This window comes from Nannospalax galili, unplaced genomic scaffold (assembly GCF_000622305.1).
Source record: "Nannospalax galili isolate Female #2095 unplaced genomic scaffold, S.galili_v1.0 scaffold793, whole genome shotgun sequence".
In the NCBI taxonomy this organism is placed as follows: domain Eukaryota; kingdom Metazoa; phylum Chordata; class Mammalia; order Rodentia; family Spalacidae; genus Nannospalax; species Nannospalax galili.
This window is the reverse complement of record NW_008331997.1, coordinates 132,322-144,174: the sequence shown is the minus strand read 5'-3', so window position 1 is coordinate 144,174 and position 11,853 is coordinate 132,322. Positions and strand designations below refer to the sequence as shown.

At 39.3% G+C, this 11,853-nt stretch overlaps 1 protein-coding gene and 1 non-coding gene across 5 annotated transcripts in view; one reads left to right on the top strand and one right to left on the bottom strand.

Moving 5' to 3' along the window:
• The window catches only part of LOC103729163 (inaD-like protein), a 315,156-nt gene that overhangs the window by 191,250 nt on the left and 112,053 nt on the right, over positions 1–11,853 (bottom strand). For all 4 annotated transcript variants that reach the window (XR_003848556.1, XM_029560655.1, XM_008827155.3 and 1 more), the window contains one exon: positions 10,800–10,996. Coding sequence is in view for 3 of the 4 variants with exons in the window: in XM_029560655.1 (XP_029416515.1) it covers positions 10,800–10,996 (197 nt within the window). In the remaining variant the exon portion in view is untranslated. The remainder of the gene's footprint in view (positions 1–10,799; positions 10,997–11,853) is intronic.
• On the top strand, positions 373–481 carry LOC115069285. The gene has a single exon (XR_003848558.1). It is a non-coding gene; the product is annotated as a U6 spliceosomal RNA (small nuclear RNA).

The window sequence follows — 11,853 nt, the reverse complement described above, 5'->3', positions numbered from 1 at the left end:
TTATTTGAGAATTAAAAAAAAATTAGGTGGAAGGATAGAAAACAAAATATTTATAGAAATGTAAAATGATTTGCTCATTAAAAAGTGAAAAGAGCTTCTTGACCTGTCACTATAATCAAAATACCTGATGGATACCACTTAAGGGGGGATTTATTTTAGATCTTAGTTTCAGAGAGTTGGGTTCATGATTGCTTGGCCTCATGCACTTGGGCTGAAGAGTTTGGCAGAGAAGGTTCTTTACCTCACAATGGACAGGAAACAGACAGGAAAACAAGATACCCTCAGTGGCCTGCCCCTAGCCACTTCCTCCAGCCAAGTCCCATCTCTCAGAGTTTCTTACAAAAGAACACCATCATAAAAGAGCACCATTATGTGCTTGCTTTGGAAGCACGTATACTAAAAAATTGGAACGATACAGAGTAGATTAGCATGGTCCCTGTGCAAGGATGACACGCAAATTCGTGAAAGGTTCCATATTTTTCTGTGAACCTAGAAACTTGTACCCACTTGTGAAAGAGATGTACTGTTTCTCTGGAGTGTGTTACTGAATATGTCAAAGCTATAGTGAAATTCTTCTAATCATGTAGTTATTAAAAATTAAAAAAATAATGATTAAAAAAACAGATTTGGCATGTATTCAAGCCTTAAAAAATACATTAAAAATAACCCTACTCTTCAGAGAATAGCACTATTTTAATATTCCTTATGTTAATATATACAATATTTGTGTAAACAACTTGCTTCAATGGAAAACCGCCCTGAATCAAGTTGGCTAGAGCCCAATAAGATCTACAGTTTCCTACTGAGAGATGGGAGCACTTTCCCTTAAAAACAATAAACCCCCACATGTACTTCTGCTCTCTAAGCTTTCAGATCAAATGTGGTCTGAAATATTTGATGGAAAATTCAAAAAATAATCTATAACTTTAAAAATTTTGTTTCTTTGAAATTAGCAAACAAATTAATGGTTTCATTATGTCATTTTCGTAATACTTTGTTTTATCGATGTGAATCTGATTATTGTTCACGGTACCCACACCACACATCATTGTCAATAACTCACGTAGTAGCTACCAAGCTATCAGCTCAAATATGCTCAGTCAGACTAATGTATTTAATAACTACCCCAAGCCACAAAGCAATTATGCTGGCAATTCAGATGTTAACAAGTCATAAAATAGTTTAAATGAACGTACAATACACTTGGAGAGAGATCACGTAACTTTTACTACAGTATATTTATAGAGCTGAACTTTATGAGTTGCCGTTGTTAATATCTCACTATGTGTACTTTATAATCCAACTCTGTCGTAGGTATATGTGTCTAGGGGGAAATGTAGCATAAGCCAAGCATCGTGGCTTATACCTGTGATCCCAACACATCAGAGACTGACACAGGGGACTGACCTGAATTTGGGGCCCCGCCTTCATTACATAGTGAGCTCCAGATTAGCCTGATCTAGAGAGTGAGACCTTTTCTCAAATTAAAAAGTAAAAAATAAAAGTAATGATGATGATGATGATGATGATGATGATGGTGATGGAGGTCAGTTCTATCTACAGTTTCGAGCATCTGCCTGGTGGGTGGGGGAGGCTTAGAATGTACCTCCCTCAGATACAGGGGAGCCACTGTACTACTATGGCTACTACTATTGTGTTGAGGCCAATAGGAGAAAACCCTTCAGAAGGTGAATAACCCTTCAGAAGTCATGAAGGTGAATAAAGGAGGGATGGAGGACCAGAACAGTCATTATCACATGGCAGACACTGGCAGGAACTGCAGGCTGAGGCAGGGGGCCACTGCTGGAAACCAGCTCTTCCAAATGGCATGCTTCTTCCCTGGCACACCTAATCCCCATGTTTTAACTTTCCTTAATGATTTAAGTTTCTTCCATCAACTTCTTTTTTAAAATATTTTATTTATTATTTTATGTGTATGAATGTACTGCCTGTATGTATGTAAGTGCAGCTGTGTCATGCAGTGCTGGTGGAGGACAGAAGAGGACGTCAGATCCCCTGGAACTGGAGCTACAGAAGGGTAGCCATGTGGGTGCTGGGATTTGAACCTGGGTCCTTTGCAAGAGCTGCCAGTGCTCTTAACTGATAAGCCATCTCTCCAGCCTTGTCCATCACCTTCTTGAAGTTAATCTTCACTGCCAATTTGCCTGTATTTACAATCACCTAGGAGAGAAGGCTCTGGGCATACTTGTGAGGGTGTTTCCAGACAGCTGTAATTAAGGAGGCAGATACATCCTGAATGTGGATGGCATCATCCCATAGCTAGGGACTGAATGAAAAAGGAAAAGTGGAAGAAGTGGCCTGAGCACCAGCACTCATCTCTCTGCTTCCTGACTGCAGAGACAATGTGACTACCCGACTCACATTCTTGCTGCCTTGATTTCCTCACCATGATGGACTGCATCCTCTCAAACCATGAGTCAACATAAGCCCTTCCTTTTTAAAGTTGCTTTTGTTAGGTATTTTGTCATAGCAATGAGAAAAGTAAGTGATGTACCTTCATTTTCACCCCTTGTTTCCTCTCTAGGATCTTAAGGTCATTTTGCTCACTGCAGACATTTCACATAGCACTTTTGTGTGAGCAATAATGAGGAGCACAGCAATAAAAATTAAGTGATTGTCATTCCTTCTGGAGAACAGTAAGAATGCAGACTTCTGGTCTAAATATTTCAGTGACATAAAAACAATGAAGTGCAACTAAATAATTCAAGATCCTCCCCTAACAAGCTAGAGCCAGAAACAGAAATGGCAAAAATAGAGCTCGTGACTCCGCAGTGGAAAGCACAGAGAATGAGGCCACACAGGTCTTACGTGATAGTGTCTGCAGCTGAAGATAAAGCCCTAACTCTACAGTAGAGATGAAGGGACACCTTTTATGACATTCAGGGAAGCTTGCATACTATGCAAGGACAAGTTCAAAGAAGGATTCATTTTCTTCTTTGGTTCTGTAAGAGATGGGCATAATTTCACCAATGACATTCTTCCTTTAATTAATTTAGAGTGGTATTGAATTTTAAGAAGATATAAATTATAGAATTATAATGTGAGAAACTGAGAAGAGATAGAATAGAAAAATTAAGGAGATGTGGGAAGGAAAGGATCTTTTCACTTGAGTCTAGTTGAATCTTTTACCAGCTGAGAGTTAAGAATTTTAATACAACTAACAAATTTCACGTAAAGATAACCTACATAGAGACAATATTCCCATTTCATAGAGATATTAAGAAAAAAAAAAGAAGAATGTTAGCTGGGCGTGGTGATGCATGCTTTAGTCCCAGTACTCGGGAGGCAGGGACAGGCGGATCTCTGTGAGTTCAAGGCCAGCCTGGTCTACATAGTGAGTTCCAGGCCAGCTGGGGCTACAGGAGACTGTTTCAAAAAGACCAAAAAAAAAAAAAAAAAGTTAAAAGAGCAATAACAATGAACCATCCTTAAGGTCTTAAGGTCTACATGAACCATCTTAGGTCTAAGTGTTTGTGACCTTGAGTTTACAGAGTCCAGGTGCCTACCCCTTTTTCTCTTAATGAGCAAGTCCTTTGTACTTGCTCATTATGTAAGTACAACATAATCCAGGAACAGGATTAGCTCACTCATAGCTATGGGTTACAATGTTGTGATGAGCAGGAGTCTGCACTTTGTGTGTGAGCCTGACCACTGACTCAGCTATCACCACATCCTCTGGAGACTTTAGGGCTGTGAACTGGCATTATTTTAAGACCCACAAAATGAGATGACTTCATATTGGAATGTGGACCTTCCAGAACCTGTTCACAATACTCATTTGTGTCACATCTGAACAATCCATTTTTAAATAGTCTTCAGGTATTAAAGCTCAAATACAGTTTGTTTGTTTGGTTTTTAAACAAAGTCTCACTATGTAGCCCTGGCTGACCTAGAACTTATTATGTCAATCAGGCTGGCCTCGAGCTCACAGAGATCTGTCTGCCTCTGCGTCCCAGTACAGTGACTAAAGGCCTGTGTCACCATGCCCAGGAAAATACAGCTTTAATATATAACAAATTCCTATCTAAAATGTAAAAGCTGGTCTGCTTTGGAACTTGTAAAATTACCACTGCTAAAATGAAAAAAAATGATCAATTAATTTTGCATTACTAAAATCACTTCTGCTAATAAAATTATTAGAAAACATAATTTTATTCAATTTTTAAGCTCTTTGTTATTTCTGCAACTCAGACTACTATTTCTGTACTGGGATATTTTATTATTTGAGATATCTTAGGACAAAGTTATTTCATTAAGAAACATACTTTATAAGATACACCCAGGTATGATAATGATCTCAAAGAGCCAATGAAGATGACATATGCTTTTGAGTGTAAATTATAAATATTTTTTATCTTATGGATGCATAAACTCTAGTGATTGATTTACTAGCTTTTCAAATCACATTCTGAATCCTATCTAAGCTTTCCAAAAGATTTCAAAGATAATGCACGGGTAACTAGCAGAGCATGCAGGACATACAGAGGCATGCAGGTAGGACTTCTGTCCTGAAGCAGCAGCAAGTACCTGGGTCAGTCACTAACTTTTATGGTTTCAGTTTTTCTCTTCAATAGACTGTAAGATCTGAATTCACCTTAGTTTTATGTCTTTCTACTTGGTAAGTATTGCAAGTACTCAGACCTTTCATTTCCTACCGTGCACACACATGATTCCGTTTAGCTTATCTTGCTGGTGCCCATGTAAGGGCAACACACTGCATACTTCCTGGGTCTCAATGGATTCAGAAGCCAAGGGAGACACTTTGCCACCCACCCCGTTCCTGCTTCTGCTGCAACCTGACAGAGCACTCCACAGCACCCTTAGCTTTCTCTTCCCACAGTTGCACTGTGGGGAGGTTATAAAAAAAAAAATCCTCTGACAGCACCATGCTCTGGCCTGTGCATTTACTGTGTCTAATTGCTCAGAAGAGTAAGTGCTGTAGTATAAGCCTTATTCTGTGTACATGGTAATTATACACTAATGCCTTTTGAAATTAATTCAGTTACCCCCCACATTAGGACTGAAGGAAAGGGTAAAGGACCTGAGACTTAATCACGCCGTCTTCTGGGGGTTTAACATGAAATTTCTTTTACACATGGATTGGGCCATCGATTCACAGCATTCACTGACTATTCTGCTGAACAGTGCAGTCCCACCCACATCAGCAATGCTGTGGTGACCGCAGAACCCCAAATCAGTGATGCACATGGCTTTGGGAGAGAGGCAGAGTTTTTGATGTAAAAAAAGACACAACATGAGTTTAATTATTATTTTTCTACTTCTTAGAGTCATTTCAGAGTCTTAAGTAAGATCAACGATAAATCAAAGGAGGCTGCGAGCAAAGCCGTGATGTAATAGTCGTGACAAAGCAGTAATAGTAATTCTAGCACATGGCAGCACTATGAATTTAGACAGAATTTCATTCAACTCAGGGATGAGTCCAGAAAAATAAGCATATTTTGGGTGGCTGTCAGCAAATATCCATGATCTGTTCTTATCTCCTTAAAGTCTATTTGCATAATGCAGGGCTCTTCAACCATCCATTGCTCTGCAATCCCCAAGGAGCTGCTATGGTGACACTGGCTTTCAGTTGTCCTGTGACACATCATTAAATCGATTTCTCATTCTCAGCTAATAAATCTGTTGAATTTGATATAAAATTACATTCCAATTCCTCATACATCAAAGAATAATGCCTGAATTTTTTTCTCAGCTACAAAAAGAAATCAGAGAAATGTTTTCCACATAAATCTATTTTCCTGTCATACTTGACCTAAGGCCAAATATATTACAAGAAGATGAGTAACTGCTTAAGAATCTAGCATGCTCATTTGCCAATATTTAAGATGTTACATAGGGACTGGAGAGATGGCTCAGTGGTTAAGAGCACTGGCTGTTCTTCCAGAGGATTGGGTTCAATTCCCAGCACCCACAAGGTGGTTAACAATCATCCATAACTCCAGTTCCATGGGAATTTGACGCCTTCTTCTGACCTCTGTGGGCATTGCACGGCACAGAAGCAGTAACATACATCTGGGCAATACACTCATACACATAAAATAAAAAATAAAATAAAGATGCTGCACAGATAAGGAATAAGAAGACCACTTTGCTCAAAGACATGACTTCAGAGACAAGAGTGTCAGTACACATGAACTAAAAAGACAGAAATACTGCAGAGAAGGCTCAGCAGTTAAGAGCACTGGCTGCTCTTGCAGAAGACCTGGGTTCGAGTCCCAGCCCCCAAATGGTGACTAACAGCTGTCCATAAATCCTGTTCCAAGGGAATCAACACCCTCTTCAGTCCTCCGAGGGCAGTGCACGACACAGGTGCACTTACATACATGTAGGCAATACACTCATGTCATGCACATAAAATAAAAATAAATAAATACAAAAAAATACAGAAATACACAAAAATGTTAGTTTTCCATCCTTTCAGCCGAAGTATGCCAAAGACTGTGACAAAAGCTCTGGCTTGCCTTCTCTCATTAATTGCTGAAGGAGTGGCTGCCCCTCTGGTTGATGCTAGCAAACTACTGCACTGCAAGCTCTGGGGGATAGAACCATGAACTCTGTTCACCAACGGGAAGCAACACCTTGTTCACAAAGTACCTGCTCCATGACAGCCTCATTTAAGGGTCCTAAGCAAGTAACATCAACTACAAGTAAAAAGAGCTGCAAATAAGGCAATAAAATATTAACAAGAACAGGGACAGTAATAATGAGACATAGCACAAGCAATCAAGATACAGGGAACTTTGTTCAATTTGGGGGAGAGGTCATAAAAATAAATATATATTGGGCTTATTTTTAAGATGATTTGAGATGATGTATGCTAAATGATTTGAAAACGCCAGTAGCTGAGATGTGGGGAAAATGATAGGTGACACTAAAATCTGTGTCTATTTTTATTTGTTGTCACTTCCTGGGAACTAGAGAGTCTTTGGGGGGAGGGTGAAAGGAATTAACAAGGACATAACTTAATCCTCTTGCTCTTGGCATCTGCGAATGAAGATGGTGTTTGCTGAATTATAACAAAAGGCACAAATTCAGAAGGTCAGAGGAAGGAAAAGCAGAGGGAGAACAAGGCGAGGGCTAATATTCTTTTTCACCCCTATCCTGGCAAATAGCTGAGGTATCTGTGCATGAGGGAAGAAACAGGATTTAATTAGCAATTAACTATTTGCCCTGCTGTATTATTATGACATCATAAGAAATACATATTTGGTTTCTGGCACAGAGCTGATATTTTGTAATTTCCTGAGCCACAGGGGCGCTAGGTTCATCTCTTACTCCAACATTTGATCTTTGACTTCCAATCCTGACTTTTGTTCTAATAAGAATCACAATCCCAATTCTAGTGTTGGGGGTAGAATCAAGGGCCTAGGGCATGCTCACGAATGCTCTACACTGAGCTGCTCTAACGAGGTGACTCTTAATGGACTCCTGGATGGAGCTGGTCACCAGAAAAATTAAGCCACAATTAAAAGCTTCAAACCTTTGCCCTATCCCCCATGATCTGGGGAGAGCAGAAGCCTAGAGATGGAGTTATTGGTCATCATATACATGTGGCAGGGCCACAGTAAAAGCCCCTGATAAGCTGGTGAGCTCATGCATGCCTGTAGTCCCAGCACTTGTGAGGCTGGAATGAGAGGACTGCTTGTGCCTTGGGAGTCTGAGACTAGCCTGGGTAAGACATTAGGCTCCATCTCCAAAACACACACAAACCATCTACAGGACTGTTTTTGAACTACAGAACTAGGAGCTTCTTATTTGGACATGAGGAAGAACCCAGAGGGTGGCATGGCTGGAGAAGGCCTGGAAGCTCTCCTGTATGTCCTATGGATCTTTTCCATTGGGTTGTTCATGTATATCTTCTGTAGTCCTCTCTATAATGCATAAGTAAATACTCAATGAAGAGTTTTCCTTAATTCTATTAGTTGCTATAATCAGTTAATCAAACCCCAAACTGGCAGTTTTAGGAACCTAAATTTATAGCTCGCTAGTTAGAGGTATAGGTTACAACCTGGGATTTGCAAGCAGTATCTCAAGTTGCAGGGTCAGTGTTGTGTGAATCAGACCTGTGGGTGGGGCTGCATGCTATCTGCAGATAAACAGTACCAGAATGGAAATGAATTTAGGATTGTGATCCATTCAAGAACTTCAGTTGTTTTGGGAAAACGTCTCATATCTCTGGAGTCAATTGGCGTTGCATTGACTATATGAGAGATGCAAAACTATCTCTTACACATGCTCTGTGCTAAATAACCTTTGAAATTTAACTAATACTCCAAAGGGTAGGAGCAATAAGCTAGGTCTTCCAAGGCCACTGCCAGAAAGCACCAGTATTCCTTTTAGTCTGCATCCTATAGGATATTCTATCTTGAGTCTTAATAAGGCAAAAAGAATAGAACTCAAATCATCATGTTCCAAATTATTGGAGTGTTTCTATCTGCCATTCAGGATGGGAAATCTATGTCTAGGTACACTTGACATATAGAGAGTGATGACACCCATGAGTCCCTATAGACTAGAGCATCATAAATCAGGAATCTTGTGGATCTAACAAATGAGGTATAATGGTTTGAGTATGGTTTGTTCCCTTTAAAATTCATGTTACGGGGCTGGAGAGATGGCTCAGCGGGTAAGAACACTGGTTGTTCTTGCAGAAGACCTGGGTTCAAATCCCAGCACCCACATGGCAGCTAACAACTGTCTATAACTCCAGTCCCAGGGGATCTGACAGCCTCTTTTGACCTCCATGGGCACTGTACGACACGGGTGCACTTACCTACATGCAGGCAATACAAGCATACGCATAAAATAAAAATTAAAAAAATTAACTAAAATTCATGTTATATTTAATTAACATTATGAAATAAGATGCAGGCATATATAAGACTTTCAACAGGGGATAAGGGTTCTGCCCCCACGAATAAATTAGTACACCCATGGGACTGAGAGATGAATGGGCTATCTCAAGGATAGGTCTGTTATAAAATCCAGGTTGACTAGGTCTCTCAAGTACTCCCTGTTTTTCATCATTTGAGGCCCTGAGCCACCTTAGGACACTGCCAGTAAGGTCATCAATTGATATGGCTATTGACCAGTACCATGGGTCTGGTACCACCTCTGGCTGGGAGGTGGTAGTGGTGAAAAATAAAATTCTCTTTTCTTTGTAACTCAGCTTGTGGTATTATACTCATAGCAACAGCAAACAGATTAAGACATGGGGCCTGGGGAATAGTATGTAAGTGCAGTGGTAGAACACTTGCTTAGCATGTACAAGGTCCTGGGTTTGATACTCAGCATACATACACATATATACAGAAAGGACAAGACATGGGGTTTATTAAAAGATCACAGGAAACAAACTAGACATCAATGTTCAGAGCGTGAGTTTTGAAGTCTGCCAAGCCTGAGTTCTTAATCAAGCTTAGACAATTAGTTCTATAATATTAAGCATTTTATAATTTTATAATCTGATTTTCTTAACTATAAAGTAAGAATAATAGTACTTACCACAGAAAGTTCTTTTTTTTTTTTTTTTTTTTTTTTTTTAAGATAGGGTCTCTGGTAGCCCCAGCTGGCCTGGAAATCCCTATGTAGACCAGGCTGGACTTGATTTCACAGAGACCCACCTGCCTCTGCCTCCCTGAGTACTGGTATTAAAGGTGTGCTCCTAAGAATACCAATACAGGCCATGCCTTTAAACCTGGCAGATACAGGTAGATCTCTATGAGTTTGAGGCCAGTCTGGTTTACCCAGGGAGTTCCAGGCCAGCTAATGCAGCAATAGTGAGAGTCTGTCTCAAAAAACAAAAACAAACAACCTCCCCTACAAAAACAAAACAACCCCAGTCCTCAAGAATACTGAACATAAATGTGTGTAGCACACAGATGTGGTTCTAACAACGATGCACTAAATTAGCTCTTATTTTCATCATGATCACCACTTCCTCCATTACTTCACTCTCATCCTCAGGAGTCCACAGACTCTGTGTGTCATTTTGTTTTGTTTTGAGATGGGGTCTCATTACCACAATATGGGCTTAAGGCACCTATGTAGTAAAGGCTGGTCTTGACCTCCTGATCCTCCTGCCTCTACCACTCAAATATTGGGATTACAGGCATGCAATACCATGCCCAGCTGTTCACAGACTTTTGTTGGCTCTAACACATTCATAAAAAAATCCAAATGATAGTCATGGTTAATTCCAACTCCAAAGAGAATTTTTAATAAATATTAAAAATATTAGAATAACAATGATTAACTTGGAAACTTTCTGAATTGATAAAAGCAAGCCCTTTGCTTTTGTTTTCATGAAATTTTTACTTAAGGGCTCTTAAAACGTCTTTTGAGATTAATCTTTATTCAAGCAGCAAATAACATTTGCAAGAAACAATCTGATTTCTTTTTCTGATTAGATTACATTTTGCACATTTGTGTGTGTGTTCACATGTATACACCCATGCACACACTATGGTACACATGTGGCAGTCAGAGAACAACTTGCAGAAGTCATTTCTCTCTTTCTACCTTGTGGGTCCCAGGGATCCAACTCAGTTGTCAGGCTTTGGCAAGAGGTGCTTTAAGCCACTGGGACATCTCAATGGCTCCAACAATCTGATTTTTATTCTAGCTTTGGAAAATGATTTAAAACAGTTGAAGAAAATATAATTAATCAAAACTTATCTTCACCTCGTTTTCCTGTACATGACCCCCTGTACTCAGCTGCTGCCCCAAAGGACAAGTTGAAAACATTTGCCTCTCACCTCTAACAGTTCATCTCCAATACGCATCCGTCCATCTGTGGCTGCAGGTCCTTCTGGGTTAATTCCCACCACAAATATGCTCATCCGTGACCTGTCTTTATTGCCAGCAAGACTGAGCCCCAGTCCATTCTTATCCTTTTCCAGTTCGATAATGTGCAATTCTCCGGGCAGGTCTGCATATCTTTGCCTGATTTTCTCTATATTAAAAGTAAAATAGAGCAGTTGAATGACTGTTACAGCATTTCCCCCATACTTACTCTAGTTCCTCCACAAATGGTTTCTCTTTTAGAATGAAGCACTTAAGGTTTTCATAGCCTGATGTATAAGCTACAGTTAGCAGTTACTTTTATCCTCACCTAATTAGTTTAGGTGACCCATAAAACTTCTCATCCTTCTGGTTCCTGTTGGCCTAGACTTTTATAGATTGTTTTTCCTTTAGTTTAGTTTTAGTTACCAAAATAAGGGGAAAACATAGCCCCTGTCTCTACCTTCTTGCTAAAAAGATTTAGAATGTTTACTGAGTAATAGTTATATACCAAGCATAGTATTTGGTTTTAGAGATAAAATGTTGAGCCAAATTATCATTGTTTCTACTCTTATAGATTTAAGGTTCAGCATGAAAGAAAAATCAACAATTTATTCTGAAACAGAATTATACTTAAATGTGTTTAATTAAAAGTTTATTTAAATAATTATGTCATGGTAAAATTATTAGGGATGGACTCCCAGGTTGTGTGTTCATGTAAGAGCTTTACCAATGGTCCCTACCAATGCAGGCCCTAAAATATAGTCTTTAAAATATATAACAGTATAAAGTAACACTGGGTTATATGAGCAAAAGGAAGGGGAATTAAAGATGCTGGTTTAGCTGTTAGATGTAAACAATCCACAGATGTCCAAATGCCCATAAATCAATAGTGTTTTATCTCTATGGGGTTCTGTTTCTCCCACAATAAAGTATATATTAAACTCTTAACATACCCTGGTTTATAAGTGTTCTATAACTACATTTTTCCATCTTCTGTCTCATTTTGCTACCTCTATATTATGGTTT